Raw genomic sequence first — 23,968 nt, 5'->3', positions numbered from 1 at the left:
TATCCCCTCTGGTGAGGACTAAAAAAAGAAAAATTCTGCTTGGGCACTGTGGTGGTTAATTTTATGTCAACTTGACTGGGCCACAGGGTGCCCCAATATTTGGTCAAGTGTTATTCTGGATGTTTCTGTAAGGGTATTTTTGGATGAAATTAACATTTAAATCATTAGCTTGAGTAAGCAGATTGCCCTAACATGGGTGGGCCTCATCCAATCACTTGAAGGCCTGAATAGAACCAAAAAGCTGACTCTCCCCTTAGTAAAATATTTCCTACCTGACAGCCTTCAGACTGGGACATCCACTTTTTCCCTACCTTCAGACTCAAACTTAAATATCAGTTGTTCCTGGGTCTCAAGCCTGTCAGCTTTCAAACTGGAGTTATACCATAAGTTCTCCTGGGTCTTGGGCCACCAGACTCAGACAGGAACTAAACCATTGGCTCCCCTGGATCTTTCCAACCCTGATGACTAACCCTGCAGATCTTGGGAGTTGCCATCCCCCATAATCACATGAGCCAATTTCCTATAATCTCTCTCTCTGAAAAAAAAAAAAAAGAGTATATATTTTTATATATACACACACATACATGTATATTATGTTTCTATGAAGAACTCTGACCAATACAGGCACTAACAGAGTAACAGAGAGAATTTCTGAAAGAAAGATCTAGTTTTTGTTGGATAGAACCAAGTATCCATCTGCAAACTGATAGCCAATATCTCCAAAAAGAGGCCAGGTCACATCTGTGGAGTGCCTTGAAAGTGACTAGGCTTCTTTCTGCAATCCACACCAAAACATCAGATTCATTATTTATCCTCACACCTGGTCTATCAACTTCCTATCTGAAATCAATACTCTGACCTAAGAGTCTGCCACACAAATAGTCAAGACTTCCAGTATAATGTCTTGTGGGGGGAAGTGTCTACATTGGTGGTTAAAACTGCCACTTTTTCTAGCTGGGCCTCTCTAAGTCTCAGGAGGGCAAACGAAAGGGCCGGTGCAACCGGCGGACTCATCCATAGCTGTCTTTTCAAGGCCACGCACAGCTGGCCTGCTGGGTTTGGAGCTGTGCTTACCAGCTCCCTGGTGGTGCTCCTGGCAGGATGGCAGCTACCATGTCTAAAGTCCCTGTACTTGGTTGTCATCAATAGGCAAATTCGCTTTGAAAACATGTACATTAGCTCTGGATATCACCAAATATGTTGAAAATAGCATCAAGGAAATAGAAAAGGATGCTGATTTTTATCCCCTGGCCACCCGCTACCCCATATATGACCCAAAGTATGTTTACTTTTAAAAAGCTGGCTTTGGGGAGCTAAAGGTCTGAACTAAAAAAGAGAGAGAGAAAAGCAATTCTTGATGAAATAAGTAAGAAGTCAGGAGCTACTCCCCAAAACTCCACGAACTAAAAGCCCACGTGCAGGATGAGATAAGATGAAGTCCTTCTAAATAGCCCCTCAAATGGAGAACCCCTGGATCTCAATGACACACACTTGACATCACCACCTAAACCTAACCTGATTGTTCATTTGGTTTGCAAGAATTCTTCCAGGGCAATGGGAACTTCAAGTCCCCAGAAGGAGGCAGGGTTTAGAACTGGGAGAAAGGGGGCACGAACAGAACCAAGAAGGGGTGTAGATTCGGGGAAAGGAGATGAGCTGTTCCAGAGCCAGGTGCTGGGCCAGGAGACGCAAGCCCAGAGCACTGGGCTGGGCGGCCAGGGGAGCAGCTGATGAGGCACCTCCCTATAAAGAAGGAACCTTGAGCCCCTGGAGGGCGGGGCCGAGGTCAGGCAGCCTGGGCAGGAGGGAAGAGTCCACGTTCAGGGCCACATCTCCATTTGCATGGCCTTTTGCATCTGGCTTGGGGACAACTGATTCCTCCGATTTCTGGAGTTCTGAGCAGATGATTAGAGGGGCCGTGTTTTTCCCTCCATCATGAAGGCAAGGTTCAAAGAAAGGGCGAAGGGGGCCAGAGAAAGCGTGGGTGAAAGTAAAGATGTGGGATTTGTTGGTCACATTGTAGAAGGAGATGATTCCTGCTTCATAGTCCAGGAAAATCCCCACGCAACGTGGGGACTCCTTCAGACGGAAAGAAGTCTGCGGGGACGTGAGAGCTTCATACTGGGTCCCATGGCTCTGTCGCACAAGCCAGTGTCCGTTGGCGGGCGAGGCGGTGACCTTCCCCTTCCTGCTCACTGACTCACTGCACACCCCCAGGATCCATTTGGTCTTGTCTCCCACGTACACCTCCCAGTAGTGACAACCAGCCATGAAGGACTCGGAGCCCAGGACGCTGACGACGAAATCAAATCTCTGGGGGTTGTCCACGACAGACTGCCTTCTGTCCCCAAGCTTCACACATCTGCGGTCCTCAGACAGGATGAGTTTGGGATGCGCCGTGTCGGGGTCCAGGGTCACCGCCACTGCAGAGAGGCAGAGAGAGGTGAGGTTCTGGAAGGCTAGGGCTTACGGGATCTTTGGGTGGCTTTGGAGGGAAAAATCATTCCTGGGTCTCCAACCCGTCAGGGACCCGTTTTAGTTCATGATTCCCTCTACTCCCTCTGTGCTGGAACCAAGGAAAAGTGCTTTCCCGTCTCCTACACCCCCTGGTCGTGTATTTGGTAAAGGAGAGCACATTTCCTCTCTGAAGCCGCCTTAATCCCCCAGGAAACACCGCCTCTGTCTTCCAGGGCCCAGAGGAGTCTCACACGGTAACAAGCACCGGCCCTGATGTCAGACCCAGAAGCCACGCTGGAAGTTGGAATCCCAGCTCTGCCGCAGGCTAGTAGCTATGGGACCTGGGGCCTTACGCATCTCCCTTAGTTTGTTCATCTGTGAAACGGGAACACAGGCAGCACCTCCGCTGTAGAGCCCTTGTGCACATTTGATGAACTAACGCATGGGGCAGTGCCTCCTTCACACACCAACTATCATTTTACACGTTAGTAGAGACTCTTCCTTAAATTTGTGGAAGGTCATGGTGAGTCTCCCTCCTTCCCCTAGTACAGAAAACAGGTCCTTCTTGGAGAGCTAAATCCATTAAATGTGCACTCGGCCCAGGCGGTGGGAGCGAGCCGGGCTGCGGGTGCGAGAATGGTTGGCGAGTGCCCAGAATGGCAGCCAGGTGGACCTGGTGTGCGCTCCTGTGGCCGACTCAGCGGTGCCACTGAACCTGCCTTCGAAAGAAGACGGCGTGAGCAAAGGGGGATGGGCAGCCTGAAAAACTGACCAGGACCCAAGCAGGGAAACTAACAGATCTCGCCGAAGCAGCAGCAAAACACACAAATATTTAGGAATAAATTAAAAGAGATGTGCGAATCTTTTAGAATAAAACTACAGAACCTTTTGTAGTCTACACCACTGGGGCATCTGCCCAACCCATTCCCTTCTTCGCTGAGAATCTCAGTCACCAACCCCCAAGGGCCAGAAGACCGTGGCAGCGGTGTAGACGGAGGGAAGGCCTGGCTCTCTACCCGCTGGCGGGCAGGAGAACGGCGCAGGGAAAGGGTTAAAAATCTGACTGCATAAAACTAAGGCGCGCATGTAGCAAAAAATATATAGAAGGAAACTAAAATGCAAATGAAAAACTCGGAAAAGTAATTTGTGACAAATAGGACAAAGAGATTCTACACTTTATACAGAAAGAATCCCTCACAAACCAAAAGGTAGCCAGGGTGGGGGTAAGAGCAAAGGCCCGGAGAAGACACACAAATAACTAATAAACTTTCTAACTGTGACCCTCCAAAACGAAAAACAAAAAACACAATATTATTTTAAAATTTGATAAGCAGATAAACAGGTTTGATTTTTTTTTTTTTTTTAGATCAGCCTGCATTCCAAAGGAACAGGGCGCTGGGCTCCGAAACGGGCGGATGGGACCGGGGAACTTACCGAAGTGCAGCCGGGCCCGCCTCCAGCCTGCAAGACACAAACGGGTCGGGGTCGTAAGGGCGGAGGAGTGGGGAGCCCCAGAGGGCGGTCAAGCCTGGGGACAGTGCATCTCACCTGAGTCGGCAGCAGCTCTTTTCAACTCTATAAAACAAGAAAGGAGAGGGTAAGCTCTCACTGAAAATATAGGAGCAACAGGAGAGACGTGGGCACGGAAGTTATAAGAACATGGGAAACTTACTCAGTTCACTCCGGAGTTTCTCTAAAGAATAAAAACAGTTTCACCAATCAGAAGGAGGGCTTCCACATTTCCATAACACTGCGGTCCCCTCCCCGCATCCCCGCATCAGATCCGCACTAGCAATACCCTGACCGTCCCGTGGCAGTGCTTGCAGCAGCAGTGGCTCCAGCCCGCACCAGGCGTGCCCAGTGACACTGCAGAGGGTCAGCAAATCCCTAATGAGCCAAACCTGGCCACGACTGGTTAAATAACACATCTCACGCGTCTAGGTCACACCAACGGAATACAGTATAGGTAGGTATTGTGAGAGGACAGTAAAATATAAGTTCATTTAAAGCTATCACGGAATTTCTATGAGTTTCTTGTGTATATTTAATCAAGGTAAAATAAAATAGGCATGTCACGTCCAAAGATTCTTTTTTTTACAATAAAGAGGCTCCAGTACATGAGACAGTGCAGAAACCGCTCCACACATTTGGTTTACTGAGGATCCACCCACCTGGGATCCCACCTAAGGGGATGCCACGCCTGGTGACAAAGGGTCTTCCAGATGGCTTCACCTACGGGAGCTACGTCTCTTCTTGGTTAAACGTTTCCCGTTTAGAGACTAGGTGACTATTGTGCAGGAAAGGGGAGCAGGGGATATTTGAGAAAAGGCCACTCAGAGCCAAGAAACCTCCAGCCCCATGGCTTGCAGTACCCTGGCCCCTCTCTTCTGCCCCAGAAGCGAAACTGACACCCATCCTAAAGCAGAGAATTTGGCAGCAGGAGGTCCGTGCCACCAATGAGGAGCAGAACTTACTGAGGGATTTATGGAGCCTTCCTGAAAAACAGAGAAAAAGGCATGAGTGAGCAGACGCTCTGCTGGATCTCTGAGCAGAAAGGTCATCACCCCCCCCCCCCCCATGGAAAGGATGATGCTCCTATCAGCCACCAGTGCAGTCACATCTCCCAAAGGGCGGACTGGGAAGCCAGGGTGCTGGTGCCACCAGACTGCCCAGGTCTGCGGTTGCTCCTTCCTCTTCCCTTCCTGTCTGTCTGGTTTCGTTTCCACTGTCTGTGTGAGTGTTTCCATATGTTTGTAACCATGTGTGCATGAGCGTGCCTCGCTGCACACTGTTTATAACATCTACGGTGAAGGCCTAGCGTTGACTTGTGACGGCTTTATCATCCTCTAGGGCAACTCCCCTGAAGTCATGCAGAGAGATTCACAGGTTTAGAGATTCCAGATGGTTTGGAGACATATGTGTATGCTTCACATGCTTCGGAGAGTGCTTGTGGCATCTCCAGAGGGGCTGTCCAGTCCACACTTTCCCTAGCATTGGCCCTGCCAGAGAATTGAAGTTATACATTTGAGTCCACTGCCAGGACCTGTGCGAAGAGCTGGGAATGTATTAGGCATTAGACATTAGGGCAGTGAAGCTGAATATGATATGGCCCCTAAGGAGCTCATGGTTTGTGTTCATGTTATTAATATAATTAATGCTATAATTATATAATGATAGTTATATTATTAATTATAATAATGTTGATTATATTACTTATATATAATATTGATATATTATATTTCCACTACTAATAGCCTCCATTTATTGTATCCTGTTCTCATAATGAGGTAGGCACTGAACCCTCTTGACAATGTTAGATGCATATAATTATTATTCCCAGTGGTGGTCTGAGGCTCAGACGGACATGGAAATTTACCCAGGTCATTCAGTTATAAGTGGCCAAGGAGACAGGATTCAAACCCAAGCGTGTCTGACTCCTAGTCAGAGGCCTTCACCACTGGCCACACTGTGGCTCCTGCTTTTGGACAGACAGCCACAGGGTCCCTGCAGTGTGCACCCCACACTTTCAATCTTGGGAGGAGATGTAAGGGAAGAGGAGAGGAGATGCCCAAATCATTGTGTGTGGAACCATTTTGGAGCCAGTGACTTGTCTTCTCAGCTAGATTTTCAAGGGGCAAGGACCCTGCCTGTTTTTTTGTACCCTAGGTGTCTAACTTTTACCCTCAATGACCCAGAGCAAACATTCAATTAATGAAGATGAAATGGCAATAAGGGAAAGGAGCTCCAGGCACTGTAATAGGAGAGGTTTTTTTCAACCTGTCTCTTTTAATCCTGAGGGGAATTATTATTCCCATTTTACAGATGAGGGAACCAAAGCTCACAGCAGTGAAGTGACACATCCAAGGCAGACCAGTGATCTGACCAGGTGTCGCCGACTCCAGAGCCTGTGAAGCTCCCACTGTATCACACCACCTGTTACCTGTCTGAATGCAAAAGTTGTGTGGATCCTCGAGATTCTCATACATCCCAGGTGAACATATATATCTATTTTTTTAAGTAGAATATAGACCTCCTTTTTAGATGATTGGTGGAAAAGCTGATAAAGGGAGCTCATGATTTCTCAGACTTATGAATTTTTACCATGAGCATCCCCTCACCCACAGCCACCAATCCCATAGACCCTTCATACTGGAAGATAAATTCCAGTCATTAATGGAGGGTGTGTGTGTACCTGCATAATGTATGTATAATAATAGACTGTCAGCATTTATGTAGAAGGAGAAAGAATATGTTATTATTTGTTCCCTACCCCTTATTCTATACATTAAATTACCTTTTTCTTTTGAATGGTCTGAAAGAAGATTTTCTAGAGGGAGAAAAGTAAAAAAAATAAAATAAAATAAGTGAGATTCTGTGCCATTACCTTGAAGGTCCCTGATTCCTACTGATTTTACGTGCTCTTGAACCTGTCCACCTCTGTCGCCACTGCCACCTCCCTGATCCAGGCCCTCATCATCTCTCATCTGGATGACAAAACTAGTAGCCAAAATTGCCCCCAATCCTGTCTTGTTCCTTCTGGTCTCTTCCCAACACTGCAGCCAGAGAGCCTCTTGAAGCTCAGTGCTGATGGGGTATCCCACTCGCTGCTTTACCACTGCCTGAGGAGAAAGACTAAAGTCCTTCACGGGCTCCACAAGGCCTCCCGGTGCCTGGCCCCGCCGAACTCCATAGCCTCGTCCCCCGTCACCTCCGGCCTCACTTCTGCACAGTGTTACTTCCTCAGGCTGTTCTTTCTGCTGTAGTTTTCTATTCCCTCTTCCCCCATGCCTGCCCGTCCTCCAGATCAAACATCGCTTCCTCTGGGGACTCCTCTCCTGTCCTCGAAGCTTGGGTGGTTCCTCCTGGTCATAATCTTCACAGCCCCCAGAACTTCCACTCGTGGCATTTGTACAGTTGTACTTTTACATTGGCTTGTGCAGTTATTTAATTCACATATACCTCCCTGGCTGGACTGAAAGCTCCCAGAGGGCACAGACTGTCTGCTTTGACTCACCGTTGTATACCCAGCATTAGTACAGTCCAGGGCACTTAGCAGACAGCTATCAGTTATTTGTTGAATGAATAAAAGCTTCCCCCATGTTAGACCTAAGCGACTCCCACAGACTAAGATCAAGCAATGAGTCCACAGACAAAATCATCAAACATACTGCAAGACAAGTTATTACAGGTCAGAGTCAGCAAAGACTGGAAATCACAGGCATAGACCCCACCCTGCTGCTGCCACCAAGGACAGCAGATGTTGGAATTTTCAGGTACAGAATTTAGACTAGTGGGCACTGGAGTCACAAAAATGAGTAAAACAGAGAACCATCCCCACCCATCCCAGGACACTTACCTACCTCCATCACCTGTTCATAGAGAAGCTTCTCTGGATGGGGTGGGAGAGAGAGAGACATCAGCTCAGCCTAAGAAAAGGCTTTTTCTAACAGGCAGAGTTATCCAGGGACAAGCTGCTTCAGTAGGACTTTGCTCCTTGTCACTGTGGCTATATGACCATTTGAAAGAATTAGAGGGTCTTCAAACCATCAGATAAGGAAAGGGGTGTTGGGCTATGTGTCTTTCAAGGTGCCATACGACCTTGAGATCCTGTGAAATGCAATCATATTTATGAGGGTTTGATCCAATGGGTAGAATTGGATTTTTTAATTAATTAGAAGACTGGCATGATCAGTTATTTTTAATTTCTCAAAAGTTGGGGATTCACAACTCTTCCCAGGAGCTTTCTGCAGTTTCTCTGATCTTCTCTGTAATATGAGTACCCAGAGCATTGTTCTACCAGTGTTCTCCCAGCCAATTTGCAGGGTCTCCAACCTATGGATAACCATCACGTCTATGTCTCCTTCCTCCCAGCCTTTTCCTAGAGAAGCCACAGTCCCGCTTCCTGCTGCCCGGGGCCCCCTGACCACTTAGTTACCTTTCGATCGTCTTTGCTTCCAGATGAGGCAAATGCCCACCATGATGAGAAGCACCAGGACAGGCAGGATCACAGCAAGAGCCACTGCTGAGGGGGAGACCCTCCCTGGAGACGGGGCTGAAACAGAACCACCAATGACCACCATCAGGAGATAGCTCAGAGTTTCTTCCAGGCCACGGGCCCCCCTCACGTGGAAGATGGCTCAGGCACATCCCAACTGTCTCTGTCACCTCTCGGGAGAAACCTCCAGCCAAGATTGATGAGGCTTTTATGCCTCTCTCAGTCACTCACACCCTGGATGACTCAGAGATAACTTTAAAGTGAGATGTTCATCTCTCAGGAGTGGTTCTGATGGTCCTGCCTGAAGACAGTGAGTTAAACTCGGCTTCCCAATCACACCCTCACCCGGCCCTGTAATTCAATGGGAAAGTTATCCAGGTTCTTTGAAGAACTGGAGGTGCTTCCACAGTGATCACCCGTAGTCTCCTCCTGAGCACCACCTGCCTCCCGTTTCAAATCCTCACTTGCTGGGGAACAACCATCAGCGACCCCTTCACCCTGAGCCATATCAGCGGGGGCAAAACTACTTCTGCGGGGCTACAGCAGCGGGCCTGAAGCTCAGGGGGAGAAAGCGAAGAGGAAATCGAGAAGGGGTGATGAGCCCAAGCTGGGTGTGAGTCTCGCTCATCCTCCAGGGGACCCTGGGCAGGAGACTGAGCCTCTCCAAGCCTGGCTGGCCATCTGTAAAATGGGGATGATCGCAGTCCCAGGCCCAGTGGTTGGCAGACTTAAAGGGCTTAGCACCAGTGAGAGCCAGTGGCAGTAGGAAGGGAGGACGGCGGGCAGAGAGGGAACCGAAGGCCTTAGCAGGGGCCCACGATCCCTCCTCACCTGGGACCCCAGGCCACACTCTTTCTTGGCGGTAACACCACCCTTCTCTGCCATGTGGTTCCATGTTTCAAGAGTCTTTAAAAGGCTCATGACCTTTCAACCCAGGAATTCTACTTCTAGAAACACTTTCTAAGAAAATAATCAGAATCGCTTCCCAAATTATGTGCAAAGATGTTCACTGCACTGTTAGAGGAAAAATTGAAACCATCTATATGTCAAGAAATAGGGCTTTGATTAATTTTATTATGCTTCACCCACATAATAAAACACTACACGGCCCTTTAAAATCTGTCTCAGAGAACTGCTTACGGACATGGGCAAAAAATGCTCATGACTCTGTAAGTGTGTGGGGGGGAACCCCAGGCAGGAGAATACATATATGTTGCTATGCACTCGGAGATACATGCACGAAAGGAAGTCCTAAAAGAAATGCCCCAAAGTGTTGGCAGTGGTTCTCTCCAATTTGTGCGATCATAGGCCATTTTTTGTTTGTTTCTTTAAAATATTCTGTATTTTTTAAGTTTCTACAATAAACGTGTTATTCTCACTATTTCAAAAATTCTTTATAAAGTTTCCATTCGTGTAGGAGTTTTCTCTGGAACCACCAGGGGCTCGAACCTGTTTTCAGCCCCAGCTTTTACCTGCTATGACCATGGCCGTGGTCTTCTCCTGGCCCAGGAACGCGTTGCGCACGGTGCAGGACACGTTGCCCACGGTGCTGTCCCTGACTTTGCTGGACACGGCTGTTTCGAAGAGGCCGGCTTGGTCCTGGGAAAGGGCCTGGGGCTCGGATGGAAGCACCCTGCCCTGAGGGTCTCTCCACTCGGCCCAAGGCCTTGGGAACCATCCCGCCGACCTGCACACCAGCTGGATCCAGCCCGCGTCGTAGCCCTTCACGTGGATGTAAGGGTCAGAGCCTAGGACTGGAAAGGAGAGCTGCTGGCAGGGCCTAAGAGGACCCGGCCCCCGCCAGGGCCCTCCGCTCGCGCGCGCGGGCGCTCCGGGGAGCAGGGGGCGGGGCTGATTGCCCCCAACGCCTGCTCTCCGCCCCCCTTCTCCGCGCGAAGGGCCGAGACTGTCTCCCGGGGAGCAGGGGGCGGGGCTGATTGCCCCCAACGCCTGCTCTCCGCCCCCCTTCTCCGCGCGAAGGGCCGAGACTGTCTCCCGGGGAGCAGGGGCCGGGGCTGATTGCCCTGAAAGCCAGCTGCCCGCCCCCCCTACCCCCCCCAACCCACCCCCCTCCTCGCGAACGGCGAGACAGTCTCCGGCTGCACCCTAGCGCCTTTCCGACCCCCCCCCCAGTAGAGCATCCCATGCCCCCCCCTTTGAAAAATAACCGACCTGCAACCTGCAGGGTCACGGTGCCCTCCCGACTCTGGTTTGCGATGCGGACCCGACAGCGGTAGGGCCCCCGGTCGGCCAGCCCGACGTTGCGGATCTCCAGCGACACGCTCCCCTCGGCCGCGTCTCTCGCCAGCGCCGTCCGCCCCCGGTACTCGGGCACCACCTCCTCGCCGCGGGCCCGGTCGTCCCGGAACACGTGCACCGCGCGCGAGCGCCCCAGCGGCAGCGGCCGCAGCCACCGCACCTCGTCGAGCTTCGGGGCGCCCCAGAGCGCGAGCGGGCAGAGCAGCTTGGCGGTGCCCCCTAGCGGGGCCAGGTGGAACTTGCCGGAGTCCCCTGCGCCGCGGAGAGAAAAAGGGACCTGGCGATCTGGGAGGGACGGGACGGAGCGAGCTGGGCGAAGGGTGCGGAAGGAGATAGCCTGGGGAAGGGGAGAGCCTGGAAGGGCACTGGAGAGGCCGGGGTGAGAAGAGGCCCCCAGAAGGAAGGAGGCCGGTCGCCGGGCCTCCTGGGTCTTGGGGCCCCGTGGTCAGAGGTTCAGGAGCTCCTACCTGACGCGGGCGTGGGCAGCTGGAGGAAGACGAGCGTGGCGAGGCAGCCGGACAGCCAGGAGCCGCAGGAACTTGCTGTCTCCATCCGAACTAGGAGGACAGACAGGCAGACGCCCGAGAGGGCTGGCGAGCTTGACGGGAGAAAGCACACAACGCAGGCGGCCCGCAGGCGCCCCGCAATCACACGGCCCGGAGCTCAAACCCCAGCTCCGCGCCTACCTCCGTGTAACGGTGTCACTCAGCTTCCCTGGGACTCTGTTCCTCCGTCTTTAAAATGGGTATAAATGGGCCTCCTAGCAGGATTATTGTGGGCATGGAAGGAGGCGAGTGCCCAACAGGAAGGCTGGCATCAGGGTTAAGTCTATAAATGCCATGAGTGAGGACCGACGGTGAGACACTGAGTGTGCCTCTCCGTTGCTCTCTCTCAAATCAATAGAAACATATATTTTAAAAAGGTATGGAGCCCCCCGGGCGTGGCTCAGCTGTTGAGCATCGACCTAGGATCCAGGCGATCGGGGTTCGATTCCCGGTCAGGGCACATGCCCGGGTTGCGGGCTGCAGCCGATCAATGACTCTCTCATCACTGATGTTTCTATCTCCCTCTCTCCCTCTCTTTTCCTCTCTCTGAAATCAATAAAGATATATTTTTAAAAGAAAAAAAAAAAGGTATGGATAGCCCCGCCTGCGTGGCTTAGCAGTTGAGTGTCAACCTTCGGTCCAGAAGATGGCAGTTCGATTCCCAGTCAGGGCTCATGCCCGGGTGGCAGGCGCTGGGCCGTGCAGGAGGCAGCCGATCAATGACGACTCTCTCATCATTGATGTTTCTCTCTCTCTCTCTCCCTCTCCCTTCCTCTCTCTGAAATCAATAAAGATATATATGCATATATATTTGAAAAAGCTATGGCTAGTATGATACAATTTAGGGAGAAGATGCTTAGAAAAAAAAAGCAAGAATGTAGATAGTAAACAGTGGTTACTTCTAGGGCTGGGAAAAAGCATTACAGCAGAAGTTCCCTTAATAACTCCAAGCAACTTAAGAAGACCCTGCAAATCTACAAATGATGGGCCTGAAAGAACACAGCACAGGTCCTGGCTAATAGTAAGGGCTAAATAAGTGGTAGTTGTAATAATTAATAATGATGACAATAATGCTTAAATGAGAGTCTTCAGACAAAACCTACCCAGCCCCCTGGTCACCTGTCCCCTTTTGTGATCCTCATTTCCCATTGCCTCACTGTGTCCTTTAAAATGTTCTTGTGAGCCTGGCTGGTGTGGCTCAGCAGTTGAGCATTGACCTATGACCCAGGAGATCATGGTTCAATTCCCGGTCAGGGCACATGCCAGGGTTCCGGGCTCGACCCCCGGTGGGGGACGTGCAGGAGGCGGCTGATCAATGACTCTCTCATAGTTGATGTTTCTCTCTCTCCATTTCCCTCCCTCTCTCTGAAATCAGTAAAAACATATTTTAAATAAATAAATAAATAAATAAATATTCTTGTGAGTAAGGAGAAAGGGAATAGTTTCTCCAACAAACTTGAGGATCCCGAGAAAGTTAAAGGACTAAAAAGAACAAAGAGAGGGGAGAGGGAGGAGCACTCACCACCTTGGAATCAGAGGCCCTTTGTCCGTCAGAGCTGGAGTCTCCAAGCTGGCGATCCTCCCTCTATCCATCCAGGGAGATCAGGCCTCAGGCAGAGGGATCAGGAAGGGCTCTGGAGGTGCCTGGGAAAAGCTCATCTTTCATTCTAATGCCCACAGCGCTCAGCCAGGGGCTCCCACAGACTCCCTTCAAGCTGTCCCTACACACCAACAAGCCACTCCCTGCCTGTCTGCCCCTGATAAAGAAACAGCAAAGAGAAGCCTCCCTGAAAAAAACGAGGGAAACTCTGAGCGCCACAGGGTGTGAGGGCCCTTGGCCCTCAGCACACTTTCCTTCCCCAGCTAACTGCATAGCGATTCCCTTTCACACGTTTTGACCCTGAAGCAGCCTTTCTGAAAATCTTGTTCCCATTTACGTTCCAAATCTGAGTAAAATTGAAGATTGGTTTCAAAGACACCCACCAATTAGCCATCGTCTTTAACTCACTCCCTTTATCTGCAGCTGCACCCTGAGGCGCGCTTTCTGACAAGCAAACATGCTACTGTCTACCAGCCTGTGATAAACCCTTTCCTGCCTGTCTTCACAGTTCTCATAACATCCGTAACTGTATATTCATAATGTCCATAATTGTATCCTAAATAATGCATTTTAAAAACAAAACAAAAACCAGACTCATAGAAACAGAGACCGAAGGGATGGTTACCAGAAGGGAGGGGATGGAGGGATGGATAAAAAAGGTGGAGGGGAATACAGTCAATAATATGTGATGGGTCTACCAGTGGCACATGGCTACTAGAATCAGTGGGGTGATCACATTGTAAGGTATAAAAATGTCGACTCACTATCCTGTACACCTGAAACTAATATAACCAATATAAGATTGCATACCAACTATACTTAAATTAAAAAATAAATTTAAAAAATGGTTCTTTCTGGAAAAGACATGAAACTGATGGGAGAGGAGAGAGAGTAGGAAAGAAACTTTCATTTTTACTCTTCATGGTTTTTACAAGGAGCACATATTACTTATATGATATTTAAATAATAATATATATTGGGGAAAACCCAATGCTTTATATACTTTTATGTATTTTTCAACCTTATAAAAATGGAGTACATTGTACATAATTCTCCATAATTTTCTCTTTTCACTCAACATTAGTTTTTGAGTCTAGCTGACACCATGGTGGCCCAAACCATGTCCCCTCAACTCACCCGATTTTGGGGTAGCTGAGACTTGCAGACAAGCTGCCAGCATGTTACCCAAAAGGCTACAGCAGCTCTGGTTATCTGACTTGGGCTCTCTACAAAGCTCGAGAAGGCTGTTTGGCTTGTATGCAGCCTAGGAGTTCAGGAAAGTTAATGCCTCAGGGGATCGACCTGCAGTGACAGGAGTCAGGGGAAAATACTCTAGCCTCGAACCTTCAGAGGACAGTTCTGAACTGTATTCTTCACAATTCTCAGAGAGCCCTCAGTGGGAATGAGCACAGTAGCCCACAGTCATCATTAGCTCAATAATGCACATTTTATTGGGTTTTATTGGGATCACCTTCTAAATATGAAAAGACTTGCCCCATACTCTGCTTTGGGTGGAGTACAATTTAAGACACTGAAATTCATCCAGACTGATTCACAGAGCTCCATTACATTCACTCACCTCGGTGTGGCAGACCATTGCAAGAATATACCAACAGATTGTCCATTCTTTTGATTATAAAAACATGGTTTCTGGGCTTTTGCTTTTACAAACAGTATTGCTATGAACATTCTTGATACATGTTTTCTAGCTCACATGTGCAAGAATTTCTCTAGGACTGCAGTTTTCAATGTGTGGTCCATGAACTCTGGGAGTCCCTGAGACCCTTTCAGGAGGTTCCCCAGTATCATTACATTCAAAATGATACTAAGCCATTATTTGCCCTTTTCATTGTGTGACATTTTCTTTTTTTCTTTTTTTACTGATTTCAGAGAGAGGAAGGGAGAGAGAGAGAGAAATAGAAACATCAATGATGAGAGAGTCATTGATCGGCTGCCTCCTGCATGCCCTTTGCTGGGGATCAAACCTGCAATCCAGGCAGGTGCCCTGACCAGGAATTGAACCTCAAATCTCCCAGATCATAGGTCGATGCTCAACCGCTGAGCCACGCCAACGTGGCATTGTGTGACATTTTCAATGATGCTGCAAAAGCAATAATTTTTAAGACACACACACACACACACACAACCTTGCAATCACCATTCTACTTTCTAAGAGTTTGACTACTTTAGATATCCCATATAAATAGAATCATGCAGTATTTGTCTTTTTGAGAGGTTGTGCTCATTTGTAAGGGTTTTGATATGTGGTACTAAACTGATTTCCAAAAAGTTGTGACAATTTACACTTTGTGTGTGTCCATCTGGGCAACACCCTGTTTGCTTAGCACCCATCATTTGATTCAACAGGAACAAAAGTAGTGGGCCTGAACACATTTTCCTTTGGATAGGCCATTGTCCTTTCTAGAATCCTGGCTGAAAGACTTGCTGGTGCATTTACTAGCTGTGTGACCTTGGACAAGTCCCTTGTCTTCTCAGTGTCTCTGTTCCTCTATCTGCAAAATGGGGATAATAATAATAGTATATTACTACACATACTTATTAGAAATACATGAGTTAAAGAATGTGGAGCTCTAAGAACAGTGCCTGAAACATAAAAAGCCCAGAAGAGAGGTGACTGTTATTGTTCTTGTTGTTAGATTAAACAGGATTTCTGTTGTCAAAGCATTTATCTACCATTTTCTTCAATCCTTGATAATATAATGAATGAAAAATGACAGCCAGGGTGTTTTTGGACTGCGGACGGTTTCCTTTTTCAAAGTCCTGTGGCAAACAGGATCTCACTTGATCTTCCTAATAAGCTCGGAAATCAAGAAGACAGCAATCGCCAACCCCGCTTTCCGAATTCATGATCTGAGGCTCAAAAAGTTACAGTTCTAGCCGCAGGTTTCAGATCTCACTCTTCAAAGCCTAGCAGCTGTCCCAGAAAATATTCCCGGGAAAAACCTTTGTGAAACCGCGCCTTCCCCAGCCTGGAGCCGCAGCGAGGCGTTCGGACGAGCCCTCTGCGCACGCGCGGGCTGCCTGGGGGCGGGGCCTCGGCGCGCCGGCCCCGCCCCCCGCCAGGCCCGGCCCCGCCCACCGAGGCACAGGCTGGGCAGTCCCGGCCTGAGGGCGGCGGAGGCGAGGATCCCCCTTGCTGCGCGGTGTCGGGGACGCGGCGGGGCCCCGAAGTCCTGGGCCCGGGAGGTAAGGTGCGGACTCCCGAGCGCCGCCCGCCTCCGCCGCCATTTTGCACCGGAGAGGGCGGCAGCGGGAAGGGGCCTCCCTGCGGGGGGCGGGGGGCGGGGGGCGGGGGGCGGGGTCGGCGCGGACGGCGGGGGCCTGCGGGCGGCTCCGGGCCGGGGCTGCGGGGCGGGGCGGAGGTGGGAAGGCCCCGGCCCGAAGGCTGGCAGCCGCGCGAGGCTCGGCCCCGCTGTGAGGCTTCGGCGGCGTGTCCCTCTGCGCCTCCGTCCTCAGAATTCTAGCAGCCCACGTTGGGTCCAGGACACAGTGTGTGAAACGCTTTCACGTGAGTCTCCTCATCCGGGCCTCAACAGCTGCTCTTGGGAGGCGGCCAGGGAATGGACTATTGTCCCATTTTGCAGACAGAAAACTAAGGCCCGGAGTGGGGAGATGTGCCTGGGGACGCCCAGCGGGGTCGTGGCGACGGGAGCCTGGTCTTCCTCGCGGCCACGCTGCCTCACCGGTCCAAGGAAAGCGCAAAGCTCGGGGATTAGTTAGGCCAATGACTGGCGATTTTTTTTCTTGCTTTTTTTCCCTCCTTTTCTTCTCTTCCCCAGCCCCTTCTTCCCGCTCCGCTTCTTTCCTTCCTTTCCCTTCCGTCTTTCTGTACCATCCAGGTCAGAACTGACTTAAGAAGCATTCAGAAGCCAAGTCATGGATCCACCTGCACGTAAAGAAAAGTCCAAAGTTAAAGAACCTGTCAGCAGAGTTGAGAAGGCGAAGCAAAAATCAGCCCAGCAGGAGCTGAAGCAAAGACAAAGAGCGGAGGTGAGCTTGAGGAGTGGACCTGTATAGCCTGCTGGTCTGCTGGAGATGCTGCTAGAAAGAGAGCTAGTGGAGCTGTGTGGGGAGCCCTGCCTGCCTCCAGGCAAGCGGGTGTCCTCCAGGCTTACAGAGATGAGCCCCGAGTCGCCTGCCAAGTTAGCGTCAGGTCTCCAGGTGACTACTGGCACAGAGCGTTTGTGGTACCCACCAACGGAGGGAAGGAAGAAAGGAGGAAGAAGGGGCATGTGCGGGAGGGCTCAGAGTGAGAGAGAGCAAATGTCAGACACCCCGGCACAGATGTTCTGCATTTGGCGGGGAGAGTGGCCACTCATAACCCGGAAGGAGAGGCCCAAGCTCTACACCCACCAATGTGTCCTTTGTTCAGTCAACACTTACCATCGATTTGTGAATAAAAAGCTTAAACTATTTACACTGCCTAGGCTGAGCCACATCCCAACATCCATGTTTTCTTTTAGTATTTCATAGCAGGGAAATACTAAAAGAGTGCATCCTTACTGCACTCTTCCCTCTTTCTGTTTGTTTTGTTCATTCCTTTTCTTTCCTTTTATAGAAATTAAAATATACAGAAAAATAAAATATAACAAACACCTGAGTACTCAGCACCTCCGATCGGGAGTGGTTAACATTTTGTCATATTTGCCTGGGGTCTTTTTTTAAAGAAATAAAAATTACATATAAACTTGAAGTCCCTTTTGTCCATTTCCTATCTTATACTCTTTTTTCCTACCCTTGAGCAACCATTATTTTTAAATATACTTTTACATTCAAATATATTAATAGATATCCTTGAACAACATACAATATTTTTTGGTGTTTAAAATTTTACATAAATAAAATTCCATGTTTTATTTTGCATTTTGCTTACATTATTTTTTTTAGAACTATTTTATGTTAATATAAGAATCCAGTTAATTCCTCATCACTGCTCACAGTAGTCTATTTTATGAATCTACTTTAGTATATTTACCCATTCCTCCAGTGATAGGCATTTAAGTTATTGTTTTGTTTTGTTTTTTCTGTTACAAACATTGCTGTAATGAAAAACTTTTAAATGTCTCTTTTGGCACCTCTGTTAGAATTTCCATAGGGTGTATTTAACTAGAACTAGAACTACTAGGTACATTTCAACTTTACTGGACGTTGCCAAATTGCTTTCAAATAGACTGTAAAAGTTTGCACCTGCATTAGCAGTGTACAAGTTCTCATTGCTCTTCTTTCCCAACACTTGACAGGGGCAGACTTTAAATTTTTATTAATCTGACCCATTCATTAAACAAATATTGAGCTGCTACTATGTGCCAGGCACTGTTGTAGGAACTTGAGATACATAAAGGGACAAAGCAGAGGAGAATTCCTGCCTTTGGGGCTTGCATCCAGTGCAGGAGACAGACAATGTACATAATAAGTAAATTTAATAGTGTGTGTGAAGTTGATCCACCAGCTGAAATCTACCTTTAGATTAAGGCAGAGCATCTGAGAGCCATGGACCTGGCCTCTCACAAATTGTTCCCCCTTTACTTCACCTCCCCGTCATCAACTGGATCCAGGCCCCCTGATAATTTTCCTGCATTGCACTTCAGTGAACAGTTTGAGGCCTGCTGTAAGAAACAGCCCTTAGAAACTGTCCTTTGTGCATACTGTAGGTATAGATGTTGTTGAAGACATTGTTTATGTCCTTCTTGACACCCTTCTGGTGAGGTTCCACAGGTTAGATGTATTTGTCTGACTTCAAACCCCAGTTTCTCCATAAACCCCAGTTCTTCCCATGTGACCTTGGATCTGTAGTCCTCTCTGCACCTCAGTTCCTCAGCCCTCCTTGGTAAAATGAAGATGATAATGTCTGCCTCACAAGATTGTTATGTGGAATTGAACTGTTATATGGAAAGTACTTAGCACAGTGCCTGGCACAGAGAAAGCACTCAGGGAACGGCTGCGGTTATTAATCAGGAATCGCAGTGCTTCCAAGCAGTCGGCTGCCTGTTAGTGTGCGGCCTCTGCGTTGGACAGCTGATCGTGTTTACGTGGACTTGCTGAAATGTGATGTTGGAGTTGCCCTCTAGCAGCAGCTGGCACTTGTTGAACTCTTCAGGTGTGCCAGGCACGGGGCCAACCTGCATATGCGTGACCACGTGTGGTCCTCACGTCAGGGCTTATTGTTACTCGGGTATTGTCACTCCTGTTTTAACTTTGGTAATCCTTCCTGCAATACGGTAGGGGGACATCAAATACATGACTGTGAGGTAAAAGGGATTATCCTCATTTTAAAGTGAAGCGATGTGACCAGAATCTCTAGTTAAAGAGGGATTGGGGGGCAGGACTGCTAAACAGATCTGACCTTCAGCTCCGGCAAAAAGTGCCCTGCCCTACAGCTGCCTTGCTTTTTTCTTTATTTGTGTTGCCTGGAATGTAATCTCCTAAAATAGGAATGTAACAAGACCCCTTTGTGGAGAGGAAGAGACAGTTTCCATTCAATTCTGCACGGATGCCACATTCCAGAAAGTTAGATGTGAATGAGAGATGTGAGGGTGAACGGGAAAGAAGGCACATGTGGCAGTGGAAGCAGCGTTTGATACTGTTGGTGACCCTTTCTACCTTGAAAGTCTTTCATTCCTTTGCTCGGACCTCCTGATCCACTTTGAGTCTCTCGTTTCTCTGCTTATTTTATTCTCCCCTTTCTCCTACCAGCCTGTCTCCTTGATCTGGAGGTCTCCAAGGAGCCATTTAATATCCTTCCAGTCCCTAGCACAGTAATGCGCAGGTTACAAATGCTCATTAAAGTGTGAATGAAGCAGAGGTTTGACTAGTGTGTGTGTGCAGCTGAAACAAGATGCGTAAAACAAGCACCTTTGTACCTACCACCCAACTACAGAAGTAGAACATGACCAAGCACTCAGAAGCTCCTTGGGCCCCACTCTGGTCCCGTCCCTGACCCTTCCCATTGGCAGTGCCTTCATTTAATTTCATGCTGTTCTGTATTAATTTACAATTAATAATATTTTGTAGTGTAACAATATATTGTCTAATTTTGCATGTTTCTGAACTTGATATGTTAATATAGCCTGACTTTCTTCATTCAGCATCTTTTTTAAACCATTCAAATTTATTTTTTATTTGTTTTTACTGTGGTAAAATATATACATATATATCTATATCTATATATATATATATGTATATATATATATATATATAAGATAAAACATGACCATTTTAACCATCAGTATTATTTTTTAGAATCAGTTATGGTGTTTGTAATTATTTTCAACATTGTGGAATTCCATTTTCCTTAGAGATTATAGGATCTTAACACAATAAAAATAATTTTATGAAAAAAAGACCATAGGATCCTTCAAGCTTACTGTTTATTCTAGTCAGTTTTGATCATTTTACTTTCTAGGAATTTGTTTCATTTACCTTTTCAAACTTACCGACACAAAGTTCACAATGTTTTTCTGTAATCTCTATTATATCAGTAATTATGTGTGTATTTTAAAAATTCTAATAGTATTTGTTTGTGCCTACTCCCTTTTATCTTGATCAGTCATGTTGGAGGTTTGCTTTAGCATTTTCAGAGAACCATCTTGCAGTTTTGGTGATCCTCTGTTGTACGTTTGGTTGCTTTTCCATTAATTCTGCTCTTATTTTGTATTCTATATGTCTCACTTCTCAGTTTCTTTTTTTTGCCCCTTTCTTGTCTTCTTTTTAATTATCAAGTTGTTTTCCTTACACACAAACATGCCCCTTCATTTTTTTCCTCTATAAATTGGGAAGTAGGATGTTTCTGCTCTTTAGTGGACAGACTGAGACTACACGGATAAAGAAAGGTAAGGAACAAAGTAGAACCCCTGCCCTTCACCTTAGAATGTCTCTTGCAGTTTTCCTTCCACCCCACTGCCTGCCCTGGGTCCTGTCCTCACTGATGTAATAGATGCCTCCTAGGTGGCCTGTAGTCTCCCCTCCCTCCACTCCATCTCGCACATGGTCTCCAGTTATCTTTCCCAAAGCCCCGTTATAATCAAGTTGTTCCCCTGCACACCTATCTTTGGTGGCTCTCCAGAGTCAGCCAGATAAAGTCCAGATTCCTTGGCATGGTATTTAAGTTCCTGACATATTCTTCTTGTTTTCTCCAGTTTCCCAAACTCCCCTCTATAATATCCTTCATATTAGCATACTTGAAGTTTCCAGAACTAATCATTTACTTTTCCATTTTATTTATTTAATCAAAATATCCCTTTCTCCCCTCATCACCTGTCAAGTCGCTTTCCCAATCTCTACCTTTTCAAATCCTACTGATCCTTTAGAGGCCACGTTAAGTCACCTGCTGCACTGCTTCTTTCCTGGTTCCCCAAATGGAATTAATATCTACTTCTCCTGTTCCCTTACTGGTGCAGTTCTGACACCTTCAAATGACACCGCCTATTGTGTTTGAAGATACATTGAGCAATTGTGTCTATTGCTAACACATTTTTTTCCTCCTTTAGATTTATGCTCTCAACAGAGTCATGACCGAACTGGAGCAGCAGCAGTTTGATGAGTTCTGCAAACAGATGCAGCCTCCTGGAGAGTGAGCCGCCCATGTGGCAAGCGCAGTGGGGCCCCGAGGCCCTGAGTCATGGTCTGTGAGCTCAGTACCAGTTTTAAGCTGAGATGGCCCATTTGGAGCCTGACAGAACCTGGCAAGAAGGCTTTTGTGTTATCCCTAAAACTGGATAAATCTGAACTTCCCGTATGTAACTTCGGCTTCCCTGGTTCCTCTGATTTGAATTGGCCCAGTGCTTACTAAAGAGACCTGTTTTATTCTTCTAAGACAATATTCTTTTTTTAAAAAACCTTTTCTATTGTTTGAGAAAAATCATTGTTTCTTGTGAAACTGTAAATCTCCAAAAATACAAATAAAATGTGCATTTGCTCATACTTTAGTTTGGGGTGCTTAGCCCTAAGAAGTGGATCAAAAAGAATGTTACAGGAAAGAAAAGGTGAGGTGAGCAGAGGGAACCCCTTGCTCCTTCAGGAGGGAGTGGAGGAGAGGGGAGAAAGAACCGACTGCTTCCAGTCTTCATTCTTCCTGGGGCTGAAGCTCTGCGGCCCCCTGATCCTCTGTTTGTAGCCACATGGTGTAAATCTGTGCCCCTTTACTCCCAGATGAGCCACTACTCAGGGTCAGAGCTGGAAGCTAGGGTCCTCTGGCCTTGCCAATGCGGACAGCTGGCAGCAGGCCTGCACCAACAGGGCGGGGAGGGCAGGTGCTTTTGCTTTTCCATTTGGGGGTGGCTTGATCAGGCCTAGAAATGGGTTTATGGTGGGGATATTCAGACTGGAATGTCTGAGCTCATGGATGTTTATAAGATTCCCACTACATTATAATAACCTTATATATAGCTCCCTAGAGTATGCAACTAAATCATTTCATCTCCAAAGTAAACATTTTGAGAGCCAGGCAGACAGCAGAAATCCAAAAGCATCAACTGAAGGAAATTACAATATAGTGGGACACAGTCATCTAACTCTGAAAAATGTATGATAGAGATAAGAATAGAGAGTGGTGGGCAGGAGGAGAGGGCTCTGTTCCTATAGAGCCAAATCAGAGCAACGTGGACTTCTTCGGATTTTTATTTTTAAATCCTAATTTTAGATTGAATGCATATTTGCCACATCCATTGTTCTACAAACTTCAAGAAGTTAGACCTGAGGTGAAAGGTGCTCTGGTGCCCAGCTGAGGAAGGTGTGGACCAGCCAGCAATTCTTGGTATAGCATCTGGAGGTAGAAATTTGAGAGAGTGCTGGATTTGCTGCTTTCAGTGGACCGGTGTTCTTTTTTGAGGTGCAACTTTAGGGTTCCATACAATACTGTTTATCTCTATTTGCTTTGGATTTTAGAATATGAAGTGGCATTTGAATATCTAGAGTTTAGTATTTTAGAGCTTAGGAAAGACATATAACAAGGTCTTAGAAACCAAATAATGCCCTCAAGCTTCCAAAATGTCTAATCTCTCAACGAATCAAAAGGTAGAAGCTTTGACTGTTGACATAATTGCAAAATTTTAAGTTACAAAAACCGATACACATTCAAGTTGAGCAACATGATTGTCCTGTGACTAGCTCTGCTCTATGGAGCCAGATTCTGTAAATTCATTGCAGCATTATTTACAGTAGCCAAGATATGGAAGCAACCTAAGTGTCCATAAATAGATGATTGGGTAAAGAAGAGGTAGTACATATATGCAGTGGAATATTAGCCTTAAAAAATGAAATCTTACTATTTGCAATGATAGACCTAGATGGTATTATGCTAGTGGAATAAGTCAGACAGAGAAAGACAAACACCATATGATTTCACTTATATGTGGAATCTAAAAAACAATAAATGAACAAATAAAACAAACTCATAGATACAGAGATGATTGCCAGATTGCGGGGGGGGGGTGTAAAAAAAGTGAAGGGATTAAGAAGTAAAAATTGACAGTTACAAAATACAGGGATATAAAGAACAGCACAGGGAATATAGTTAATAATATTACAATAACTATGTATAGTGCCAAGTGGGTAATATACTTACGGGGGGAGCGCTTTGTAAGTTATATAAATGTTTAATCACTGGGTTGTACACCTGAAACTAATATAACATTGAATGTCAACTGTAAGTGAAAAAAAATTTAAAAAAAAGAAGAAGAAATGCTTTAATGAGCTGAGTTCCACCCCACCACTGGAGTAATTGCAATCTGCAGGGCCAAGGTGGCGGCTGTACCAATTCTGATGGGTTTCACTCCTTTCCAAGGGATTAACCTTAGTGCAGAAGGTCACCCAACTGGTAATAGAGCTGGAGCTCAAAGCTGGCCCAAATTAAGCTTGGAAAAAATTCTGTTCCATCGGACATGAACAACCATTGTCCTCAAGGGATTCAGATCCCTGAATAAGGGGAAGAAGGGAAGGCCACTGGCCCTACTGTGGGTTGTTCTGGTTCCAGGCAACATGCATCTATCACAAGCACAACACAGAAACAAGGAAAGATTTAGTGAGGATAAGGCAAGATTGGCCCAACAGGATGGCACAAACCCCACAGAGGCCAGCGAGAGTGGGTAGAGCTGT

The 23,968-nt window shown here is 47.3% G+C and overlaps 2 protein-coding genes across 4 annotated transcripts; one reads left to right on the top strand and one right to left on the bottom strand.

The window, feature by feature from the left end:
* ERMAP (erythroblast membrane associated protein (Scianna blood group)) lies at positions 1 to 11,263 on the bottom strand. The gene is made up of 11 exons (XM_087820845.1): positions 11,179 to 11,263; positions 10,625 to 10,963; positions 9,925 to 10,206; positions 8,393 to 8,509; positions 7,814 to 7,846; positions 6,752 to 6,784; positions 4,932 to 4,952; positions 4,130 to 4,150; positions 4,006 to 4,032; positions 3,892 to 3,918; positions 1 to 2,423 (listed from the first exon to the last, which is right to left on the bottom strand). Exons 1-11 carry the CDS (start codon positions 11,261 to 11,263, stop codon positions 1,744 to 1,746), a joined length of 1,665 nt encoding a protein of 554 aa, XP_087676971.1. The 3' UTR covers positions 1 to 1,743.
* Positions 11,264 to 15,989: 4,726 nt separating this feature from the next.
* On the top strand, positions 15,990 to 21,796 carry SVBP (small vasohibin binding protein). Of its 3 annotated transcripts, none has more exons than XM_087820371.1 (3): positions 15,990 to 16,063; positions 16,657 to 16,867; positions 21,364 to 21,796. In XM_087820371.1, the coding sequence occupies exons 2-3, from the start codon at positions 16,754 to 16,756 to the stop codon at positions 21,448 to 21,450; spliced, it is 201 nt and encodes a 66-aa protein (XP_087676497.1). In that variant the 5' UTR covers positions 15,990 to 16,063; positions 16,657 to 16,753; the 3' UTR covers positions 21,451 to 21,796. The 3 variants fall into 3 exon arrangements, with proteins under 3 accessions (XP_087676497.1, XP_016060648.1, XP_016060647.1); XM_016205162.2 differs by lacking the exon at positions 15,990 to 16,063 and adding an exon at positions 16,243 to 16,385 and having other exon boundaries at positions 16,717 to 16,867; XM_016205161.2 differs by lacking the exon at positions 15,990 to 16,063 and adding an exon at positions 16,244 to 16,385.
* The last annotated feature ends 2,172 nt before the right edge of the window (positions 21,797 to 23,968 follow it).

This window comes from Miniopterus natalensis, chromosome 9 (genome assembly GCF_054644295.1).
Source record: "Miniopterus natalensis isolate mMinNat1 chromosome 9, mMinNat1.hap1, whole genome shotgun sequence".
Classification (NCBI taxonomy): Eukaryota; Metazoa; Chordata; class Mammalia; order Chiroptera; family Miniopteridae; genus Miniopterus; species Miniopterus natalensis.
This window is presented reverse-complemented; position numbering and strand designations above follow the sequence as displayed.

Coding starts and splice junctions, on each gene's coding strand:
- ERMAP (XM_087820845.1), bottom strand. CDS start 11,263: ATGGAGACAGCAAGTTCCTGCGGCTCCTGGCTGTCCGGCTGCCTCGCC. Junction 10,207..10,624: donor CGTGACCCTGCAGGTTGCAG/GTCGGTTATTTT, acceptor TCTCCTTTCCAG/TCCTAGGCTCTGACCCTTAC. Junction 8,510..9,924: donor CACGGCCATGGTCATAGCAG/GTAAAAGCTGGG, acceptor GTTCTGTTTCAG/CCCCGTCTCCAGGGAGGGTC.
- SVBP (XM_087820371.1), top strand. CDS start 16,754: ATGGATCCACCTGCACGTAAAGAAAAGTCCAAAGTTAAAGAACCTGTC. Junction 16,868..21,363: donor AGCAAAGACAAAGAGCGGAG/GTGAGCTTGAGG, acceptor TTCCTCCTTTAG/ATTTATGCTCTCAACAGAGT.